Here is a 25,121-nt window from a genome sequence, read left to right on the forward strand (position 1 = left end):
GTGTCTCAGGTCTTGTTTCATTCTTAAAAAAAAATCTGTTTTTTTTTTCTTCGTTTTAAGTTTGAAGTCTAAAGTGTGTCAATATGACACAAAATTATTTCAGTAGACACTGTATGATGCACAGTTGATGAAAAACAACACCTTTTCCATGAAAAGAAACCAATCGCATGCCTTGCTAGATAGGCAAAACACGGATGTTCACACATTAAAAAAAAAAGCTAATAGTTGTTATTTTCAATATGTTTGACACACAAAGTAAATCTTTACAATGATTTTCCAAAGAACTGTCACTTGGTAGATGCTAATGAGTCATTGTCACAAGAAAGTTAGCAATGAACAGTGCCGCATGGTTGAACGCTTCTCGTGATTTTTATGACATATTTTCTTTACTTTTTCCACCATTGAACCTCCTGATATTTGATGCCCTTTCCTTCTTTATCTTTCATTTCACAGAAGATGGATGGTCCCATCAGTAGCCACTCTCTGTTGCCCCCTGAGGTTGGTGTTTGGGATAACATGAACTGTACCACTGGTGCCCCGACCTGCGTCCACATGCCAGATGGTTCAATAGCACAAGTTCACGTTAGGAGTGAGCAGAGAGCTACTGATGTCTTATATGAGGCCTGCAAGGTTAGTGATTATGTATAAAGGCTGCTACAATGTTTACCCTGTAAGTTGTTGTTACTCACAATTTCTGTCTGCAATCACACAATAGTGATAGCATGTAAAAATAGTCGATGTGTGGCCGTTGTTTACGCTTGAGAATTTAAAGCAACACACCTATTCATCCAGTGTTAATTCCATACAGTCCCATAAGACTGTTTATAATCACTGTTGTGTCGCTATTTTGTTTACCGCATGGCTTTCACCGCTGAAGGTAAATTATGTGAATAATTCACTGCCCTACCGTAGCACAGCTGTCGAATCAAGCGTCGACGCGTAAAATATGTCTGGATACATCTGCGCACGCAAGTCGCTGAGCATCGGAATCTCTTGTGTAAATAGGCCAGACAGCTGGACCGGGACCTGCACCAACTGTGTCTGCACAGGCATGCAGGGCAGGACACCGAGATCCGATCAGTGGCGCCCGGCGAGCTAGTCTGCGAATTGGTGAGGAGAGCGAACTGACGCAGCGTGATGTGTGTTCTGCGCTTGTTTGCACAAGTGTTTTCATTTGTTTGATATTCCCTTGCAGGTTGGCTGCCATTTGGAGGTGGTTCCAGTTAATATGTTTACACTGCGAATGAGCAGGATAAGCGGCAACAGAGATTTTGGTAAGTCAGTGTTGAAAAGCTTTCTCACTTGGAATACTTAGATTTTGTTTCTTTTTCTTTGTCCAGGGTTTGCAGTAACAGGACACATGGATAACAATAAGAACAGTCGGATATTTGTCAGCGAGGTTCTGCCAGATGGACTGGGATTTGCTGAAGGTACTAAAAGCAATGACACAGCTGTGGCCTTTATCTCTGGTTATTTTATTTTTGATTTATTTTAGTAAAGTCACATTTATTGGTATAGCCCTTAATCACAAAAAGTCTCAAAGGGGTGCACAGAACAGCATTACAACATCCAATGATTTGACACCTACATGAAGGCAAAATACGCGAAGGCAAATCAAAAAAAAAAAAATTAGGAAACCTTGAGAAGGCGTCACACATGAGGTAACCCCCTTACAAAATGACCAGGCTGAAATTTGACAATACACAGTAACATTCTTCTTACGTATTCTTACGAGAATGGTCGCTTTTTCAAAAACTTCTCCGGAATTTTCTTTCAACTCCTCACATTATTTGTATCACATTGGATTTTTTTGTTTTTTCTGCCGCTGCTCTTTTGTTCTTTTTTCTTTTTTACGAAACTACATTGAAATAATATGAAAAATAATCAAAACAAGGAAAGCAGATGACAAGATCGCTTGGATATGATGGATTACATAGAGAAAAATGCTGAAAAAAATGAGAATATGCGGAACGAACTAATAGAAACAAAAATGACAAAATAACACTTTGTGGGACTTTAAAACAACGTGTTGAAATGGAGAAGGAACTTGAGAAAATTAAAGAAGTAATAAAAACCATATCGACAGAGTATCAAAGCAAATCAAATCAATCAAATACTACAACATAAGGCAGATAATTTTGAACAATGTTCTCTTCTCAATGACTTAATAATTACAGGGCTAAAAGTTCAGCCGCACGCAAGAAATACCAACCCAAACCATGATCATATTTTTATATGATTGATTGAAGAAGCGTCCAAAGTTATTTTGGGGACGGGTCTCTCATAAGCCTTTGGTTCAACCTGTCATCCTTTTTTCTTTACAGGTGATTTGTTCATAATGTGATGTTTGTTGCAACATGACTGAAAAGAAAAAAAAAACAAAATACAACAACAGTCAACATAAACATTAAATATTAGTAAAAACGGAACTTATGAAAAAAGTCCAATTGACAGCAACAGCAAGCTTCCTGCTTTAAAATGATGACTAAAGCAGCAGGTTCTAGATGATGGCATGCATCAGGTCCAGGTGCCAGTCAAATGGCTCAAAATCCGTGCGCGTACAACATCCAGGCTCATTCTTCTCTCAAGGACACTCATAATATAAGTGTGTCTTAAGTCTAGATTTAAACACTTCCACTGAGATTGGGGATCTTATTTCATAGGGTAGGCTTATCATTTTATGAATCCCTTGTTTCAGTTTAAAAAAATCCTATTTTCTGTATCATAAATGATTTGTTTAATTTTCATTTTTGGTGTGTACTCCAGGTTTACGTCCAGGTGATGAGATTGTGACACTGAACGGCCGCCCTGTATCAGGCTTGGACCTGACACTGATCCAGACATTATTTGCTGAGCAAACCCTCAACATGTGCCTTAGGCGGGATGGAGTTCCGCCTTCAAACGGTGCCTTCGACCACTTAGTTCCTCCTCCATCATTCAAGCTCAAAGCCAAGTCCTCTTCAGGTGATTGATTGAAAGTCAAACATTGACTATTTATTATGTTTCTTTCCTAAGCTGTTGTATTAAATTGGGTTCATTTAAAAAGTTTCGCTTTGTGAAGTCTATATTTAGTGTGCCTTGTAACGCTACTCACACCAACACTTTTCATCAGAAGTTATTGTCAATAAGTGTAATTGAGGCATTCACTGTTTAATAGATACTTTTTCAAAACTGTCATTTTGAATCTGGTTCATTTGAAAATATTTACTTTGAGAACTCTTCATTGGATGTGCCTTCTAAATATTACGCAAGCCAATACTTATTTATCAGAAGTTATTGTTATTAAGTGGATAAAGAATAGAGGAAGTGTTGTTCCTGGATACGGACACTTGGCTCCTGCCTAAGAACATGTTGAGGGTTTGCTTAGCAAATAATGTCTGGATCAGCGTCAGGTCAAGGTCTGATACAGGGCAGTCGTTTCGTGTCATAATCTCATCACCTGGATGTAAACCTGGAGTACACGCCAAAAGTACTATATCTTTTTGTTGTTCTGAAATCGTTCTTATTTTTTAAAAGTCTGCTTTTAATACACATCACGCAGCACAGGATTGTTCCCCCTGAAATTAAGATTTCTCCCGTTCTGTGCGACTTTCAAAATCCACACCTGAACCTGTGCTATTTGTTTGAGAAGAATGTACCCGTTCAAAAACCCCTCAAAATGACACTCTGACAATGAAATCAGCCACATTGGGCAGAGCACATTTCCCTCAGCACGTACACACGTTTTCATGCCCCTTTGATTGCTTTTATTTCCCCAAAAACAGTCAGAACATTTTGTGTTATCTTGATGATAGTAATTCATTAGCATAGTTTTTCCTTGGTGTATCTTTAATTAAACTCCAAGGGATTAATGACTTGAAAGCCTCATTACAGTAAACGGTGTGATCAAAGTGTTTGCAGTTTTCTTCTCAGTCTTTAGGGGGCACATGATCCCAGGCTGTCTCAGCAGTAGGCAGGGAAATAAATACTGATGGGAAGGAATTAGTAGTTGTCAAACACAAATTGCTTTGAGAATGCTGTCTTGTCTTCTGTCTTCCACAAGATGTACAATAGACCAATTGAATTCCTATTGAATATCCTTTGTAGTAGTCTGCATTTTTAATACATTTGGTTGTCGGTTCATAAAGCTCAGGGATGCTGCTGGAAATGTGAATTTCCCTTCGGGGATGAACAAAGTATCTATCTATCTATCTATCTATCTATCTATCTATCTATCTATCTATCTATCTATCTATCTATCTATCTATCTATCTATCTATCTATCTATCTATCTATCTATCTATCTATCTATCTATCTATCTATCTATCTATCTATCTATCTATCTATCTATCTAAAGGACATGTTTTCTCCATGGTAAGTTTTCTTTGTCTCCTACAGTTATATTGGCTTGCCTCCCAGTCTACAATCACAAATAGTCTTTTCAAGTGCCAACTGACACTGCGTTTGGAACGAAAACCTTGGATTTAATGAGCTGTAAACCATATCAGAAATTGCTAAAAATATCTTGTCAGAGTGGCTCTTCAATTTTACATTTTGGTAGCCTCCATGAAAACATAGAAAACGCTTAGCTTGTTCTTTCAAAGATCGGAAGATCAATTATAGATCAACAATTTCTGGATTTAGATTGTTTTGTCTTTTTGGTCAGCCTTTTTTAGACATAGCAATCAAAATTCTTAACGCTTTCATTCCATTGGTAGAGTTGTGTCAAAAACATAAACAGTATATCTACAACCAAACCCCTCATTTATCGTGTCTCCTCAGATTTGTTCACCGCAGCCGAGGGTATCGAGTCCATGTGTGCTGGGCTGGAAAACCACTCCCACTTTGCATATAGACCAGTTCAACTCAGCAAGGTAGGTGGAGCTCAAAAAGGTTTCCTTTGTCATGCAAACACCCACTTTAGATACATTATGTGTCTCCATACTTTCAGAATGTACTGTATGCAGGATGTGTGTGTCCACGAGCACTTGCACGTGGTTGTCTTAAACCAGACTGGCACCAATCGCTCAGATTACCATAATTAGAACGTTCCATCATGGCTACTGGTATAAACACAGCTTATTAGTGTCACTCTGGGTGATCAAGTGAGGGAAGGAATGACACTCACACATCTGTCTTTCTATTGCTTGGAGGATCACCTGCATGCATTCAGATAACCCTTAACCAACACAACTCCATAGTTGGTAGCGGACAAATTTCGCTAATTGCTGTGTGTGCAAAAAGTGAGATGTGCTGCTTCGGGCCAAACATACTGTTGTCAGACAGCACCGTTGGCATCATATTAACTTTAAGAGAGTGTCTCATTTGACCGCTGGATGTAGCTGTATTGTGTAGGGTAACCGAAAACAAATGCTTAAATGCAAAGTAGGGAGACTCAAAGTGACCAAACCACACCATTTTTCTTCTCATTTTTTACCCAGCCTTTCAGGAGGTTTTTGTTTTTTTGGGCGCACCCGTAGCAGTAAGATAGCCGTCAATTATTCCAGTGTCTTCGAGGTGAGGTTCTTGCAATGTAATATAGATGCAAATTAGTATTTTTAAAAAGTCACCTTTATATGATAGTTTTTGTGTTTTTGCGTATTTTTGCTTATTATTTAATTTCTTTTTTTTAATGAAAGAGCTTTCTTACAGCTGGTTGGTTGGTTGTTCCCTTAACGACTAGAGTCGTAGGGGCCCCATTTCCTGTGGGGTGTCTTGTAGCGCCCATCCCTCTCCAGGCAGACATATGTTTCCACTAGGAGGCGCTAGGTATTACAATATCTCATCTCATCAGCTACACCGCTTATCCTCAGTAGGGTCGCAGGGGTGCTGGAGCCCATCCCAGCAAATCATCGGGCAGTGGGCGGGGGACACCCTGAACTGGTTGCCAGGCAATCGCAGGGCACACAGGGACAGACAAATCGCTTGCTCATTCACACCTAAGGACAATTTGGACCGGCCAATCCACCTGAAATGCATCTCTTTCTAATGTGGGAGGAAACCGGAGTGCCCGGAGGAAACCCACGCAAGCACAGGGAGAACATACAAACTCCGTACAGTAGATAGATAGATAGATAGATAGATACTTTGTTCATCCCCGAAGGGAAATTCACATTTCCAGCAGCATCCCTGAGCTGAGAACAAACAATCGAGAACAATCAAAAATAACACGGGAGCTGCTGGAGTGGCTGCCATTCGTGACGGCGCCGGAAGAAACGATTCAATTTGAATCATGTACAAACAAACAAACAAAATATTTATGTTTCAATAAGTGGAAAATGGGGGGAAAATAATTTCTCATACTGAAATAACCAGGTAAAACTAATTTTAAGTTACCTGTCCAAATGAATGTTGTGCCATCTCACCTTTAAGTCCGGTAGCTGGATTTGAACCCACACAGGAGGTTCCCAAGACCTTAGAACTGTGCCGCACACGCGCTAACCACTGCCCCGCCGTGCTGCCCGTATTACAGTCTGTCCCTCTGAAATCAACTGCAATAGAGAGATACTTTATTCATCCCCGTAGGGAAATTCACACTTCCAGCAGTATCCTTGTGTTGAAAATAAAACAATAATAAAGTAAAGGGAATATAATACATAAATACCCAATGTAACGTGTTGATATAGAATATTTAGATAGTGCTACATAAAATACACACTGTAATAAAAATACGGTAATATGCAATGTGGGATAGTAGGCATCATATTTAAAGCAACATGTTCTTTTTTGTTTGTGCTCGTTTTCACAGCTTTAAGGAAATCCGTCAACTATTTTAAAAATAATTCCTCAAAAGTGGTGTTTCTAAAACTCTTTGCGGTGAGACCTTGTGTGATATGCTGTAGGAAATTGGCTGATTTAATTAATTTAGCGACATCAATTTAAAATTATTTCTCAAAAAGTGTTCTGTTTAGAGCAGGGGTTCCCGACAAGATGACCTTCTTAGGACAGATTAAGTACCAACAGACCTGTTCTGAAAATAGGTCACCAGTGCTAAGTCATTGTTATTTTCTAGTAAAATATTTTTAGTGCTTGACAGAGCCTATTTAACCTTACTTCCAATAATTAACCTGGTAATAATATCGTAATAACATGCTAAGTTATTATTAATAGAAAAGCATATAAGACCGTGTGCTATTTGCGCTAATTAGTAACAAAATGGAGCTCTTCGCTTGATAAAGATTAGACACCCCTGCTCTAGAGTACTGTTTCTGTGAGGTGTCCCGGTCAACAGAAGAGTAACTGGAATATTTTTGATATCCAGTCGGTTGTGGCAGATTGAAACATTAATAAATGGAACTGGAGTCAAGAATTATATTTTCTATGAGCGTTAAACTTTTGGATTTCTTTTTTTAGGCTTTTATTTCCTTCTTCAAATGATGAAAACTGCACCAATACAGTACAGTACATTGAGAACATGTGCTAATAAGTTCATGAAAATATAGTGCACAAACTTTACACCTGTTTGAACTATTACAATATACCGTGGTTTATATGATATAAACACTTTTAGAAACTTACAGCATTGCCTTTTTTATCCTTTTTCATGGATGAAAGATTGGAACTTTTATTTCAAACATAACAAAGAAAAAACAAAACAACAAATTAAAAAAAAAAAAAACACAATGTTGTCGTACATGTTATTCATTAACAATTGCATCCCACATTTAGATCCCCTTGTATATTTACAGGTAAAAAGCTAGCTTATGAGTACCGTATTTTCCGCACTATAAGGCGCACCTAGAAGCCTTTATTTTTTTTCAAAAGCTGACCATGCGCCTTATAATACAGTGCGCCTTATTTATGGATCAATATTAATTTGCAAAGTCTTGCAACTAACTTGCAGCCGACTAGATTTTCCCCCGAACGCCAAGTAGTCCGCGGTGTATTATTATTGAACACAACGAATTTGCTGAGCTACTCCGGCTATATATTTTCCCTGTATCTTGTTTCAGACTGAACTCGATGTTTCTGTGATAAGCGGTGCAGATAATAGATGGAATGGAGTGTCTATTTTTAAATTAAACTCAATTCCAAGTGTTTATTGTCATATGCGCAGTAAAGTTGCGAGCGAAAAAGAAAATAGAAACTAAGGCATGGTTGGCATTTCTTGAATCCCAAGACTTTAACCTTCCAAATGATGGAACGATGCATTTGAGTGACATCGTACGGACACCGCATCCGCACGTGTTCTCGACACGTATTTGCGTCTTTGCAAGCTTTCGGAATGTTAAAGGGGTAACAAGTTTGACTGAACTATCTGACTGTTTTGTCGATGTTCCCATTGTAGCGCCTTATAATCCGGTGCGTCCTATGTATGTCAAAAATAGGACCAAAAACTATTTTTTCGGGGTGCACCCTATAACCCGGTGCGCCTTATAGTGCGGAAAATACGGTATACATATTTACATTGGCTCTGTGGAAACGGTCTCTTCATTGTCATCATTATTATCATCATTACTACTTCAGATTTTTAGTGCTTGTGATGATTGTGATGGATTTGCATAATATGATGGTGACAGTTATATGATAACAATGTTCAACAATAGCAATAAGCACGGACATATAGTTGATAATGATAATAATAGCAATAACAAAGTGGTCATTATGTCGTTGCAATAATAAAAAGCTTATTAACTTGACCCTTCTATAGATATCAATGTTACTCACTTACATTATTTTGATACCAGTAATATTACTGATAATAACAATAATAGTTACATAAATGTTATAATAATTATCATTAAAACAGTTATGATAATATCAGATTAATTTAGTTTAGTTTTACCCATCTATTAACCATATAATGCTAGTAATCACTAAATGTCATTCAGGCACCAATAATGACAACAATAACAATTAATGACGGTTATAATAATAATTGGTTTTAAGCAGAAGTCTGCTCTGGCTCACAAAAGGGTGAGAAACACTTGTCTAGAGAGAGACATGCCAAATGGTTTTCCCCTGATGAATTATGGCAGCTTGTGCTTCAATTTCTGTCTCTGAAGTTCTCAAATATCTCGTTGGTTTTTGGACATCTAAAACCCTAATTAATGAAGTCATTAAAAATGAGTGCAAGCCTGGGACTTGTAGTAGCTTCGGCCCATCCTGTAAGGTAAGAGAGAGGAATGGGCATGCTGATATTTTTGAGAGTAGTGATGAATGTGCATGGTGATCATGAAAAGCCATCTGTTCATAATTGAGACATGTTTGAAAACAGCTGGGCCCATGTGTGTCTTCACCATTGATGCATATTCATGCTCTGATTTGCATTGATGACTGTTTATTTCTTTCAATCCAATGTCCTGTATTTCAGCACAGGGAAGGAAAGGGCTGACGAGATGAGCGCATAGAAAAAAAAATATTCTGTGTGTTTCTATTCATTTCCAATGATTCTTTAAATGCAGACTAGTGACGGGAAATAATGTGCTTTTGTAGTAACAGCCAAGACTTGACAAAAGTTGACCTAGGGTCATATAACAGACGTAGAGGGCAGCCTCACCTGCTTTACTATTATCCAATGTTATTGTCATTTGATTTCTTCCTAGTGGCGGCGTGAGTCAGTTCCTCTGCACTGCACCAGCCGTGCTCAAAGCACAGCATTTGTCTTTTATGGAGAGAGGATTGGAAGACGTGTGTGTGTGTGTGTGTGTGTGTGTGTGTGTGTGTTTCTGAAAGGGTCTATGAATGTGCTGGATGTAAATTGCTTTTTGTCAGCCTTATGTCGAGTAAAAATATTACAGAATGCATCGCTATGCAGGTGTGATCAAACTTCAGTTTAGCAAAACTAGAACTTTCTTCAAAGATGAAATGTATGTTGCTGTGGAGAAATGTACGTAAAGTGTACATGGCACTTCATTGTGGAAGTCACTAATGATGGATGGATGGATGAGGAAGGGGCAATTTCAAGCCTCTTGTCACAACTTGTAATCAGCCGCCTGACTGATCTGGCTACCTTTTGAATAATTGGTCTACTGCATTTCAATTTAAGCTAATTACACTAGGGAGCACCTTGTGTATATTTGAGGTGAAGTGTTTACCAGGCAGAGTTAACAGTGTTGTTTACCATTGGGAGTGAGTGTAATTCTTTGCCCGGAGTTTATGCAGTGAAATATTCAGCCTGGGAAGCCCATGCTAATCCGTCGCAAATGTTTCAGTGGTATCAGAATGTGCTCGACCAATTCATCTGAACTCCGATGAACTTTTCTCTCAGCTGGCATATGGTATCTCAAATTGTAGTGAATTGCGACTGCACATTGTTCTAATATATTTAAAGAAAGAAGGTGCAACATATCAAGTGTAAGATTTATAACTGCTTCCCGGAAGCTCATATCCGTCCCAGATGTGTTCCCACCACTCACTTTAAGTCACCTCTGATAAGCTCCAAGCTTCATGACCCCTTAAGTGTTACACAGTAATGGGTGGATGGATTGGCCAATTTAATACAACACAACAATCCTGTTGTGTGTTGTAGGCGAGGAGGTCATGGCTCTCTAGTGGACTGCCACTGTACTTTACTCCATTAAATTGTCTCGGCTGAATTGAATTTTGTCAGTCACTTAGCAGAGTTTCTTGTCATGTCTTGTATTGAGCAAAAGATTAAACACTAGTCAGACTTATTAAGCCTCTTTGTCATGATGGGGAATTTTGAAAGAGCATTTAAACAGACTAATATGGAACCGCAGGACTGAATTATTTGTCATTGAGAAATTTCCGATGTCAGTCTTTGCCTCAACTTTCCAAGACCTTCATCTATTTTGGGTTTTAAAACTCCAAAAGAGTCAACAAAATGTTGAAATATTCAGGTTCAGCTTTCCTCCTGCGTCTTTTAGTTAAAAAAAAGTATCTTAGATTCATTGCCTTTGATATTATTCAGTATCATTTACTAAAAACATGATCTTTTCTTGCCTGCGGCTACCTATCGTCCTCTCTTAAATTTGGGGAATCTGTTTTAAATGCATATGCAGATCTGTTTTTGGGTGGAATTACAACTTGGGGAGGTTTGTATTTATGACTAAGCTCATCAGCCGCCAGCCATCTGCCTGCAAGCGGGCTAATAATCTGGCTTTACTGTCGGCGGTGCAGTTAATGCCTGTCTGTTCCTGTCAGTGCGCACTAGTAGAAGCAAGCATTGAAGGAAAAAAAACTACCAGAAAAAAAACGGATGGAGCCGCAGCGAACAAGAACCATGACACGGATCCAGTGGGAAAGACGGCACCAGGAGTGTCCAACAACGCCATGGCTGCTGTTTTATCTCCAGCATTGACAGCGGAGGATCCCGGTCAGAGCATGTACCTCACCACATTGGTTGGGCTCTTCATGCGGGACCAGTCGCCAGCTCAGGCTCTATACTCGCTGCTGTCTATGTGGTGGTTCTGGCCTCCTAGTTCAGAAACCAAGAAGAAAGATCTTTTTGTGGCTTCTGTGGTGCTGGGCCTGGGACGCTTCCTTATAGACAAGCTGGCCTGCTTTGGGGATATTGGGGAAAACTGTTTATCCTGCCAGAGCCTGGCAAAAAGGAACCAACAACAGGTAAGTAAAGGGAGTGTTCACAGTGCTGTTACCTCGTACAGTTGCTAAGGACCATCTCATTTATTGTTTGGTTAATATTGCCAACAAGCATCTGCCTACAAGGTTTCATTCAGAAACCTAATCATCAATAATGTACGCGACCAGCATGCGTTTCATACATTCGACTGCATTCGAAGAGCCTCAGGACTCAAGGGAATAGGTTCTTTAATCTGTAGTTTCATTATGAAAACACGCTCTTTCTGCCAAAAGCCTCTGAGACTTTGTGGAATAATATTTGTTTAGAATGAATAATAAAAAGAGTAAATGTGTCGGATTGAAGCGGAACCTATCCACTTTTCGCCTTCCCCAGCACTGTTTGATTTAAGAGTGCAGGTTGTCTTTTATTAAGCTCTGAAATGTCACTACTGTTGTCCAGTCACTATTATGGTAGATGATTTATGGCTGACAGCTTTCCACCAGGTCGCACTTATTTTTGCTTTTTTTCCCTTAAGTTTGATCCAAGCAAAAATAAAAGCAAGGCAGTGACTGGGATGTTTATTTGTCCTCCATTTTATTTCCCTCCTTGTTTGCTCGTTTACTTCAGCTAAGATGGGGCATCTCAGCCGTTCACAGATGATAGAAGTGTTTGATCCGTGTAGATTGTAACGCCTTCATTGATGTGTTTGTGGCAGTTAAGACGTATTTGAAAGCTTTGAGTTAAGGGTTTTTGAGCAAAAGCCCTTAGGAGACGCTACTTATAAAACCGACAAGACTTCAGCGTTATTGTATCATGTTCAATGGGCAGGAAACATGTTGTATTTGCACTTGGCATACTTTACTTGGTCTTGGTTTTCGTTGATTCTTTCAAGAACCTCTTTACAACCCTGTTTGATAGTTGTATTTGAGAGAAGCAAAGTTTTTTCTTGTCACACCAACAACGCAAAAGTTGGTATCCTGTAAATCTTGTATACTAGTGTTTCTCAACTAGTTTTCTGTAAAACCTTGTCTCGTGGGCTGCAGGAAATGGTGCCATTCCATGAAATTGATAAAATTTTACAAACGGAGTGTTCTATTGTCGAGTATCTGTGTTGCTGTTCAGTGATGAACATTGTAATATGAATCTATACCTGTAGGTTGCAGCAGATTTCTACTTTCTTTTTACTTGAGTTTAGTCGTAAGGGAAAGATGCCGACTTTTAACTAGATTTTGGACAACATATTTACCTAGACAAAGGCCAATAAAGTGGTTGCATTTACAAGTAAGCAAAAAGACAAATAGCTTAAACAAAAGAGATGGAGTGAGGCATGCAATGAAACTGACCTTGCTATGTTTGGTGTACAAACAGCTTTATGATCTCAAGTACACTGCAAAAAGAAAATGCATAAAAATAATTGAAACCTCAACCCAGAAAAGTGTCCTTTAACATTTCCATTGAAAAAAGTTAGCTTTTGCTCTAAAAAATGTTGAGAAATGCAAACTACATTGACATATTAATAAATCGCGATGCACAACACTGAAGTGGATTGAAAAGCTGAGCAGATTTGCATAATTGTGTAATGGCGATCGTTTTTATTTTCTACATTTTCCTCTGTGAGCTCACAGCCTCTCGTTTTTGAGTCAGCCATTCTACAGTGTTTGGCTGCACACGCCAGAACAATCTGCATTGTACCTGCTGCTATTGAACCTGAGATCTGCTACACACAGCTACATTTTTCAGCTCACTGAAACCATGTGCATGTCACATCTCTAATTGAGAGGACAAATTGAAGGATAAGAGGACTGATGATTTAGGGACACCTGAGAAACCTACAGATGGATGCTGAAGATACTAATATTTAAGCCAAGTGGCCAGAAAGTTTTCCCTGCATTGATGACCAAGACAATCTCACTGCGGGAACGACGTGTCGGATAACATGCAAGCAGTCACCCTAAGGACTAGAAGATTTTATTTAGGTTTGACTTGGCCTAGCCGGGAGAGAGTGCAAAGTCCACCTGAAGCGGGGAAGGAAAAAAGTCGATACATTTACTACACTATATTGGTGTTTTCTTGGCCTTGCACAATTTTTGCCTAGGCTTGATGCCGACATCTAGGGGGGGCAGATTGCGTAGGAAAGGATGTTCCTTGGCAAGGAGAACACAGCGGCAGGCCACAGCAGCTTGGAGGCGGCTCTACAGGATGCTCTTCGCGGTGAGCAGAAAGGAGAAACAAAACCCATGCTGTTAAGTTTGAATGTCATTGTAACAACTGGTTGTTTAAGAGCCCATTAAAGTGAGGACATCTGAAGTGATCTAGTAGAAAAATCCTATCCCAAAAATGGACTTCATGCACATTCATGTTAAGGATTAGGGATTTTATTAAACCTTTTTTTTCTCTAGACTAATACTGGCACATGTATTTAACAGAAGTAGTCAGAGATATGGAAAACCCAAAAACTCCAATGCTTTATACATGATAATTTTATAGTTTAGTAGTTTGCAGTAGTTTTTCTTTCTAACTTTAACATGTCACAAATGCAAAGGTTGTAAATTCACCGTAATAGTTTATTTTTCAACCAAAAATAAAATTCAGTTTTTTTTAATCGCGAAAAAAAAATAGATTAATGGGGTAATTTTAGTTTGAACAATTTTAATGACACTTTTAACAGCAAATAAACAATGTGAGGTTTAAACAATTTTTCTCGACACTTTTAACAGCAATTAAACATATTCACGATTTCATTATATCATTTTCTAACAATATGAGGTTTGAACAATTTTTGTCAACATTTTTTAACAGCAATTAAACACATTCACAATTTCATTATATCATTTTCTAACAATATGAGGTTTTATCGACACTTTTAACTGCAATTAAATACATTCACAACTTCATTATATCATATTCTAACAATATGAGGTTTGAACAAATTGTATCGACACTTTTAACAGCAGTTAACCAATATGTAAAGGGCAGTACTATTGTTCAGGGGCACAGCTCTGTCTTCTTAAGTGGGATTTCTTCCCACCCATTTTTTAACAGCAATTAAACACATTCACAATTTCATTATATCATATTCTAACAATATGAGGTTTTGTCGACACTTCTAAAAGCAATTAAATACATTCACAATTTCATTATATCGTATTCAAACAATATGAGGTTTGAAAAATTTTTATCGACACTTTGAGACATTTAAAATAAAAAGGGAAGACATCAATTACCTTTAAACATGCAATGAGAACATAAGATTACTGTACATGAAACACTCACAATGTCAAATCTGTTGCAAAAGTCCTCCCTAAACCCTTTACAAAAAGAAGATCTTCCATAAAGGGTCGGCGCATCAAAGAACAGCGTTGTTTGTTTATAGTTACAAAGATGTAAACAGTGCAATAAAGACAAATATACAAACAACAGCAAGAGAGATATAATAGTCAAAATAGCCAATTGGAATCCGTTGCAATATCTTGCCAGGTGCCCAATACTAAAAACAGAATGAACCTCTCAATTCCTAACATGTTTTTTATTTCAAGAGAAAAGAAGGTATGCCTTGAAGCATTTATAAGGTATGAAAATCTTTTGTGTAACAGTATTCTAGGTTTTTGACACTGATCAACCAATGTTGTATAGTGGTACTTGAATTGAGAACGAATCTGAGCCCAACGATATGCAATATGGGTGCTCCCTTATCCCCTGTCGTTAAGGTCTCACTTATTATGTGACTGTAGTACGTAGCATCCAACTGGATTGATTTTTTTCGGTAGTTTTTATGTTTATATTCACATTGTTAAAGCAGTTTAGACTGTGAATTTAAAGTTAAGACTTAAAGGGTTCAGCTTTTATCGGCACTAATAATAATAATAATAATAATAATAATTTCCTTGTATTGTCATTCTGTGTAACAATGTACACAGAACGAAATGTCGATTGCACCTGACCCGTTGTGGCGGGCCGATGCAGCCGCAGCCAACAGAGGGCGCCGCCGACCACTTTTTAAGTCTTAGGAATGACTCGGCCGGGGCGCGAACCCCGACCTCCCAGTCTCAAAACGGGCACCTTACCATCTAGGCTACTGAGCTGGTACTAGTAAATGTACTTGAAAGTGTGATGTTTCAGCAGGTGTGTGCCAAATAAAAGGTGAACATTTGCCAAACTCACCTTATGATGTTGTTTTGTAACAACATTTGGACAGAAGGTGCAGAAACATGGCTGATCTGTCAGGGTGAAAACGCTCAAAAACAATTCTCTGCAGTGCTGCCAGGCTTTTTCCCTCTGCACTTACTTGGGCTAGTTTTCAGGAATTGTTGGTGAAATTGTTTCAGGGCAATCTCAGCCTGTCAGGTGTGTGTAGAGGGCGTCCTATTCATTTATTTGTAAGAAGTGTGGCTACTTGCTGTGTTTGCAGTTGCAAAACATTTTTAGTGTCTATATTGTTATTTTTGTGTGCAACTTGAGTTAAGTCATCAAAAGAGAGATGGCATGCCCCTGCACATAAGCACGTTCCTTCTCTCTGTGGTTCAAATAAACCTCCGCCACACTGCGCCTCTTACTAGTCTCCACGAAAATTTGCCCGTACAGAGCAAGCGGGCGTCTTGATGAATATATCGCTCGGATACCCTTTAACCTCCTGTCTTTCCTTCTAACAAGTTGCCCCCCCATCCTCCTGCCTTATTGAATAATGTGTTGTTGTGTTGCGCTGTCTGAAGCTTCAGCATCGTTCCTGCCACAGATTGAAAAGGAAACGTGTTTCAGGTCATGATAAATGAAAAACATCTTTAGGATGCTCAAACTCGGAAAATTGTCACAAAGTTTCCTGGCAGTTAATTGGTCAAAACATATATGATTGTAGCATCAACGATTTATAGATACACTCCTGTAAATAAAACTAAGCTGACATTTTTTACTAGGCAAAGAGACGACCATCTTATCCGCTTTTGTTTTTAAGCAGCTGGGAAAATGTCATGTATTATTTGTGTTCTTGGTCATCATACGTTTCTGCTAATGGGTAAGATACTTTGGGCTCATGCGTGGAAGGATACAGATGTCATATAAGATCTGCCATCTCGTTTATGCTTGGTACAAGACGCTGCACCAACCCATGTGTACAGCCCACGGTTCATTTATCCATTTCTATTTTATAAGCTTTGGATTCACTAAGTCATGTAAAATTGCTATCAAAAACAGCATGTTTTTGAAACAAGACAAGTGCAGTCTGTTTGAAAAAACAAAACAAAAACATAAATCCCACTGTCAATTCAAGACTGCACTACAACATTTGTTGTTGATTATCTTGAAATACTGTTAAACATGCTAAAGTTAGAAAAAAAAACAGAGACACTGTACAGCAGATGGAACATTTATATATCCAAGAGTGGTGATTTTGCATAAGTCCATCTATCTTCAAATTGCGACCTTTGGTCTAGATGTTCTAATTCAGAACTCAAAAGTCTGCTGTATAGTGCCCACCTGCACCTAATTTGTTTTCATACTGGCAATTCCTATTGGTTGGTTAGTCATTTTTACTTCATTTGAACTATTTGCTGTTTTTTTATGCATTGTAATTAAAGATTAAACTGCTACATAAAATAAAAAAAAGTTCATACATTTATCTGTAAAATGTTATGAGTAGATTATTAGTGCACAGACAAAAGGGAAATTGCTGCCACCTACTAATGTGGATGTTACAGTTACTCGGTTGGTCACTGTAAGAAGGCAAATATTCATAATCGTGGCATGCCTTTTTACAAAAAGAAAACTAGTTCTCACAGCTCACTAATGTTTCTGGCACACTAGTTTAAAAACACTGGTCTATACTGTTTCTGTGACATATGCTACAGGCATGACTTGCATAACAAAAAATATGTATAATTTTACCAACACATGTTTGTATTTGTGTCACATATACATACATATATAAATACATACATGTATAAATACACATATATGTATATATACACACACACACACACACACACACAGTGTTTAAAGCTGACTCTGCTGTGAGTGTAAGCGATAAATGACTTGGACAATCTTCCTCACACACTTAAAAGTGACGCCGGCAGTATGCGACGCATTGATCTCTTTGCGCTGCCATAACGGTTTTTGGCACTTAAACGCTTGCGTGTGCAATATTTGAAATATGTGCCCACCCACATGGGTGCACACAGGAAGGCAAAGTGCTGATCACGGTGGGCCTCCCACTCTCTGCAGCTATAAGATGACCTCGCCAACAACTCCCGGTGCTCGACAACAATAATGCCAGACGGGCCGTCGTGAGTGGGTTGTGATCGGAATGTACTCTACATTTTTGGCTGCTCGGTGCCGGCACTATTTTGGGCTTGAAATGCGACCATAATTGATGCGCTGCAGTCGAGGTGGGCGCTAATGATGAAGTGTTTCGCTTACGTTGCTGTTCTCCCAAGACGTTAAGAGGTTGCTTTGGATGAGTGATGCTTACAATTGACAAATCCATCAAATTACTCAGTTTAATGGCAGAGTAGTGGCAGTCACCTTGTAATTTAGAGATAATCGTTTTCCTCAAATATTACAGTCTAAAACGTTTTATGTTTGTTTTTTGCAGTTTGGGTCTGGTGGCTGTACTTTTGCAGTCCTCAAGAGTATCATACTGGGCAGAAACAAAGTAAATTATTTTCTGCAAATAAAGAAGAGTCAATATTTTTTGTTAGATTTCAGTTTGGGCAGAAGCCTACCTGCAAGGGTGCTTGAAATCCTTGAAAATCCTTGAATTTTAATGCTGTGTTTTCAAGGTCAGGAAAATGCTTGAATTTTGGGTAAAGTTGAAAATGCTTGTAATTTTGCCATTGCCATGTTTCTTGGCAGTCTGACTATAAAACACGCAATAAGTGAAGACACATTTGAAGCATTGTCATGTGAAGCTCCACCGTCCCCTACTGGTTGAACCCAAAAAAGACAGCTCCATTTAGAAAACCATTTTTGGGGCTCGGCTCAGGAGCCTGCTCTTTCTGCTCCCAAATGGCCCCTCAGATGTGGGTTTTTAATGACAAAATATTTATAATAATAAAACAATATGCACCAAATTATTTTGTAATAAGTAATTTTATGTTTTTCAGGCATCCCTGACATATGATATATAAATTAAAATATTTACAGATCTACAAAACAAATGGTAAAATACAATAAAATGTTAGCCTTTTTACACACTAAACAGATTTTGAAATAATTAACTATTTACAATTCTATTTTAAACAATTTCGGCACAGATCCTCTGAAAAACGCACAACAAATATGATTTAAAATAAGTAAAGCGCAGACAAAAGGGCAGCAGTCTCCAAGTTTGACAGATTAAATGCACTCTGCTTTGGAGTAATCAATATCCTTAAAATGAGTCACAATTTGGCTCATTTTTCCTCTTTTTATACATGCAGTACTTTTCCCTTTTGTTCTTCTATATTGAACTCAATTATTTCCCACCACCTATAAAGCCTTTTCCGTGTTTGTAAACAAGTGTGACGTTGCCCAGCTGCGCGCGCATTGTTGAAGCAGAATTTATGTCAGTTTATACACAAGGTATGTGCTAGCAGCAAGTTAAGCGACTTTGGTTTAGTCGTCCAAGTCAACCAAAAAATAGCCTTAAAAGTGCTTGAATTTATATATATACTAGATATTTCCTATTTTCAGACCTTTTTAAAGCATAGCAATGCAGAAGGTTTCCTCCTAGTCAGCAAAAACTAATTTATATAAATGACGTTTCGCACACGCATTCTTAACATGTGTTATACATTTTGCTATATACTCTAACTTGTTTTTCTAGAAAAATGACCAAAAATAAAATTTAAAATTAGCAAAAATCATCTGCCTGTGGAACAACATAATGTTTCTTTTGTGACTTTTTACAACTTTTTTCGGTAAAAATGATCATTACAATCAGCAAAACTAAATTTTATATATTTTATCATTTTCTTCAGTGCAATCTTAGGTAGAATAATTTATTATATATACAGTGTGACCTCCTGGGCAGATAATTAGTTTGGGTCTGCTACCTACTGATATTGATGAATGTTACAGTTACTCGGCTGATCACTAAAAGAAAGCAATGATATTGAACATTGCAATACTTTTTTGTAAAAACAAAATTTCCTGAAGCACACTAAACAGGTTCTCACAGCACAGCAATGTACCCTGACTGATCTTGATGATTCATCAAAATGCTAATATTGGTCATAACGCTGAATTTTACCGACTGTGGCTCCTATTCTGAATGTCTTGTAAGCTAAACAGTGTTAATTTTTCCCCAATTGACGTGCGACAAGTCTGTATAACTGACCAATGTTGTTTTGAAAGCATGATGTTAAAGCCTGACGTAATTTGCCGAGTTATAAAGCCATATCTTATAACATACCGTAATTATTCACTGTAGTCTTTGATGTAAAATCAATTAGCACACAAGGAATAATTACAGAAACTTTCCATCATGCTTGCTCACAGCACACCCCTGACATTCATTTGGTTCTGTTATTGCACAATTGTGTTGACGTCTTTATTTCATCACGATGCAGTTAACATTTTTGGAGTGCGATACTCTGCAATTATAACTGAATTTTGATACAGTATTGGCTTCAATTAGATTGTAGAGTAAATTTGCACTGACACGTCTCTACTCAGTTAGATGCTCTTTTATTTGATCATGTCAAATTAAACCCTTATTGTTATTGCCACCCTTATACAGAGTGTGGACACTGTATGCAACCTCTACCACACCTTCCAGGATGGGGAAGGTCAGGCTTCCGGCAGAAATACTGAGGACGCTAAGGAGCCGCCTGTGAAGCAGCTGGGCGATTCAGGTCCGGGCTCATCCAGAGGAAATAGTGGGTTTCTCCGACCCTGCCCTAAGCACATGAGCGGCACTGAACGGTTGCGCAAGGTCATCCAGGAGCTCGTGGATACAGAGAAGTCTTATGTGAAGGTGAGAATTGTATTGCTTTATCTGGTCTATTTGCCAATTTAGTGCGGGAAAAACATCATCATAGGATACACCTCCATGAAATTAACAGAAATGTCTTTCATTAAATGCAGATTTAGGCTTTGGAATTATTAGCCTTGTAATTTGATTAAATTAGCTCACAATGCTGTGTACATACCAAGTGTGCTTCTCTATGTGGAACTTGCATCTTCTTCCCACCTAATATTTTTTGGTTTTCTTTTATGAGCCTTTCCTCCCTGACATCCATCAAAAAGTGTTTTCCTTCCTAATAGGGCTGTGCAGTAAAATAAATACATTTAATTACTTTTCCATTTCAAAATTGACACTTTGGAAAATAAGCCTTATACCGAAAACATGAGCATAAAATTGAGTTTAGTTTTAACTACTCAAAGCTTCCTCTAATTATTCAGAGCTTTTGCACAAGTGGCAGAATGCCTGATTGGCTAGTTATCAACAATAATCGACTCTAGGTACAGTGGCCCCTCTCCATATGAGGTTTATTTGTTCCTGAATCAAAATTGTATCTAAAATTTAGCGTATCTCCCCAAAAATGCCCCATAAGAAATAACTGAAAACCAATTAGTCCGTTTCCTAAATCATCCACATTAACCATAAATGGCTATAAAACGCATGTTCCCGCAAAATATTGAAATGGTAATTAAAAACAAAAAGGTATTAATGCTAGTTTATTATAAGGACTTTACCATAGAGGTGGTGCAGCAGTGAGTTGTGACTGACGAGATAAAAAACACAAAACAAGAGCATGGGATCAGGTCTGTATGATGGGAAACTCACTTTTTAAACTGGTAATAGCCGATCCTGATGGTGAGTAGCGTCTGGAAATTCACATAACTTTCTCTCGTATGTCAGGCAAAATATTGCAGGATTGTGAGACATCTCCGATCTCGAATTTATCATAACTAGAGTAGCTAGTATGTAGAGGGGGCACTGTGCTTACAAAGCCACTGTGGTGTTTTTTTGTGGAAGCTCTGAATGTTACATTTACATTAAAGCTCATTTGAAACCAGTTTTCTAGGGGATTTGTAAAGGATTGTTTTAAATTATTGTATGTGTTGAGTTTCATTTATTACTTAAAAAGTGATTCAAATCACAATCATCTACAACGCCTGAGGACATTGTATTTCCGTTTTTGAGCATATTGCTATTTCTTAATATTCTCCATTTTTGTTAACTCGTGCCTTAGCCGATAAGGACCCACAGTACGGCTAGTGTAGTGTAACACTTTGAACTCCCCAGTCTCTTTGTTATAAAAAGCTATGTTTGATTTTTATCACATAACTTTCCTTTGATGAAAAATAAGTCTGGGTTCTATTGGGTTAATCTTGTAGCTGAGGCGATTGCATTTTCCAGAACGTCGGCACAGCCATGTTAGCCTTCATGGTAGGGCTTCGTGCAACAGTCTCTCGTGTTGCTTCATGAGGAAGGCGCTCATAAATCTAAACTAATGAGGACATCTCTCTGCTGATACCAGCTATCCGTTTAAATCGGTCGGGGGGAGGCTCCTGCAATAGATATGGGGACGGGGACTTGAAGTGGAAGGACTGAAGTGAGGGAGAGTTGGAGGTCATAAAACAGAAATACAGAGCATTTATTTAAATTGGAAGGCAAAGATGAAATACATACTCTTTCTGATGACCTTCTAATCGGCTTCTGTGCAGGACCTCGCCTGCCTATTCGAGATCTACCTGAAGCCCCTTCAAAATGAAACATTCCTCACGCTGGATGAGGTAAGGTGCCCAAAATGTGTGTCTTTGCATCAGAAAGCATTCAACTGTGACAAGGGCAAAGGTCTGGAGGACAAATAAAACACCAAATGCATGAAGAGTTGATTAGCTCACGATGATGCGGATGAACCACCCCGCCTGGCCATATCTTTCTCATTACCACGATGATTGCCAGCAGGACAAATTCGCATCTCCATACTCTGACCTTCCCAAAGGGACGTGCATGTGAAAGCCACCTTTTCAACTCCTGCATAGGAGGAACAGCAACCTTTAACTGTTCCCCCTAAGGGGAAATGGGATTTACACTGAATTGTCGATTATTTAATCAGTTGATGTTCCAGCCAAGAGCATAATTGTACTGATGTCTACAACATATTTTGGGCCTCTGGACTACTTGTACGTGTTTACATTTAGAACAGCGTAGTCAAACAATTACGCCCGCGTGTCGGATCAGGCCCGCCAATGGATTTAATCTGGCCTGCGAGACAATGCTGAGAGAAGCACAAGAGAAAAAAATAGCATCAACTCAAACGATGACCTGTAGTTTTAAAAATGTTCACTGGATGTCACTAAACAGGCACCGCTTCGAGGCAAACCACACACTGCAGCTGTATTTGCTGAATTTCATTTATCACCAAAGAAAACTTTTAAAGAAACACTCAATCCTGGATGCGTTTATTAAGGAAATTTGATTGCACTTACGTGTGGTGCATGCATGTCTCTCTTAACAGCAGAATTTACTACTAAACTCTGATTTATATCCCCGGTTATTTGAAGTTATCGGTTAGCATCTGGATTAAAAAATACAAAATTCAGATGTAGTAGAAGGCTGTCTTTTCAGAAGTCACAAGAAGCTTTAACTCTGTTCCATATCAAAGTGAAATCTTACAGCAAGAATTCCAAATGCAGATAAACATTTTCGTATAAACAACTTAAAAGTAGACAAAAAGACTTTTAAATCATTAAATCAACTTGAAATCATTTGCACCTAAATTTGTGTTTGTATGCCAATTGTCCTTTTTGCACGAGTTTCTCTCAGTTAAATAAACTACTGAAAATGAATTGAGTAGTTTTGCTTGATTTTTTTTTTTACATAAGCAGACTTAATAAACATTAAGGGATTTCATTATTTCTATCTGCATGTAGACTCAGATCCAACACATAGGCAATACAATACATGAGGAAAAAAGATCATGTAGACCTATCGAATTCTTCTCATTTGTATCTATGAAAAAATACTGTACATGCATACATCTCCATGTACACGTTGTGGTTCATTTTATACTTTTTTATAAATAGAAAAATGTCATCGAATTGGTTTTGAAAAATGAAATTTATTAGCTTCTTGATATTAAGCCCCAGATTTGATCATATGCATGGGAAATTAAAAATGCAATAAATCTAGCTCAGGTTTTTTTTATACACGAATTTTAATAAATATCTTGATAAATAAAACAAGTTATTGAAAAAATTTGCAAGTGCAGAAAAATGTAGCTGGCTATTTAAGAGTTGGTCTTGTGTGCAGTACACATCATTTCTTATTGATTTTTTTTTTCTATGAGGAAATACACATAGAGAAACTTGGGACGCTTTAATCTGGCACGCCATAAATATGATTACTTTTTTTTAAAATGCAATCCAAATGCTCTGAATGATAGAGTGCCACATTGAGTTTGTATAGCATGGTGGGTTGGTTCAGGTGTAAAAGTACATTTACTCAACTGTTAAAATACACCAGTTAACACATTAAAAGACAAACAATAATATCCTTTTTACCCATTGTTTGTGAATTAATGTGTTGTGTTTGGAAAAGATCCCTTATTATCCATTATTATAATATGTAGAGTAGGTTACTAACATAGGCTGAATGATAAAGCATAAAACTGCAAACAAAGCAAAACATTTGAAATTATTTTACTGATCCAGCCCACTTCAGAACAGAAGGTCTGTATCAGGCCCTAGAGTCAAAAAAGTTTAATATCCTCGACATATATTATCCTCATTTGTTTACCATTTTGTCTGGCTGGCCGGACAAACAGCCTGAGGGGCTGTATGTAGCCCTCTGTCTTTAGTTTGCCCACCCTTGACCTAGAAGGTTCAAGCGGTCGATCGCCCACCATGCAGCGGGCAAATGAAAAGGCCATTATTGGGAAGTCAGAAGTAGACGGACACTAAAATAGACAAGGTTGCATTAGCCCCCGAATGGCTTTTAATGAAGGGTGCGCTGACCCATGCCGTGCGAGAAAGAATGTATAGGTACATGTGTGGTGCATTTTTATCTGAGCCATTTCCTGTTCCTTAAGTGCCTCTGGAATGTGTCTGAGTGGACGTTTGACTGCACTCAGGGGTGCCCGTCTGACTTAGTGTTATGAATTGCGAACTATCTTGGCCTCCTTCCTCGCTCTTCTGCTCTATCCTTCACTTTTGTCACACACTTCACTTCACCCACAATTTTCGTCCTCTCCGTGTCCCTCTCTCCCTGCCAGATGGAAAGTCTTTTCGGGAGTCTGCCAGAGATGCTTGACTTCCAGAGGGTCTTCCTGCAGACGCTGGAAGAGAGGATTGCTTCCTCCCCCGACTTCAGCACACTAGAGACGCCCTCCCAGTTCAAGGTGAGATCATGTTATTGTTGATCGGCCCAAGACGTCACTCGAGTGGACTTTTATTGAGCCACCTCTGCAGACAAAGGTGTCAACACCGAGCGTTTTGGGTCAATGAATTATTGAGACAGCCGACTCATTTATGAGTTAGACACGACGAGGCAGGGACAATTGATCGCGGTGGCGGTTCACTAGTTACAGCTATGTGTTGAAAGAGGTAAGGCGAGAGGAAGAGGACAGATGGGCACTTGCTTTGATCTTCTCCCGGGAGTTAAAGGCATTTGAAAGCATTCCGCCCGTGACTTACAGTGTTCACACATTCCATGTTCTTCATCTTGCTTTGAAT

At 38.5% G+C, this 25,121-nt stretch overlaps 1 protein-coding gene across 3 annotated transcripts in view; it reads left to right on the plus strand.

Annotated features, from left to right (window-relative positions):
• The window catches only part of tiam2a (TIAM Rac1 associated GEF 2a), a 144,280-nt gene that overhangs the window by 101,475 nt on the left and 17,684 nt on the right, over nucleotides 1–25,121 (plus strand). For all 3 annotated transcript variants that reach the window (XM_088353998.1, XM_088353997.1, XM_088353999.1), the window contains exons 10-18: nucleotides 454–630; nucleotides 1,006–1,110; nucleotides 1,196–1,274; nucleotides 1,341–1,430; nucleotides 2,767–2,964; nucleotides 4,763–4,854; nucleotides 20,176–20,412; nucleotides 22,110–22,178; nucleotides 24,662–24,787. In XM_088353998.1, the coding sequence (XP_088210124.1) occupies nucleotides 454–630; nucleotides 1,006–1,110; nucleotides 1,196–1,274; nucleotides 1,341–1,430; nucleotides 2,767–2,964; nucleotides 4,763–4,854; nucleotides 20,176–20,412; nucleotides 22,110–22,178; nucleotides 24,662–24,787 (1,173 nt within the window). The remainder of the gene's footprint in view (nucleotides 1–453; nucleotides 631–1,005; nucleotides 1,111–1,195; nucleotides 1,275–1,340; nucleotides 1,431–2,766; nucleotides 2,965–4,762; nucleotides 4,855–20,175; nucleotides 20,413–22,109; nucleotides 22,179–24,661; nucleotides 24,788–25,121) is intronic.

Source organism: Urocampus carinirostris, chromosome 15 (genome assembly GCF_059441175.1).
Source record: "Urocampus carinirostris isolate Australia breed hairy pipefish chromosome 15, RoL_Ucar_1.0, whole genome shotgun sequence".
NCBI classification, from domain to species: Eukaryota; Metazoa; Chordata; class Actinopteri; order Syngnathiformes; family Syngnathidae; genus Urocampus; species Urocampus carinirostris.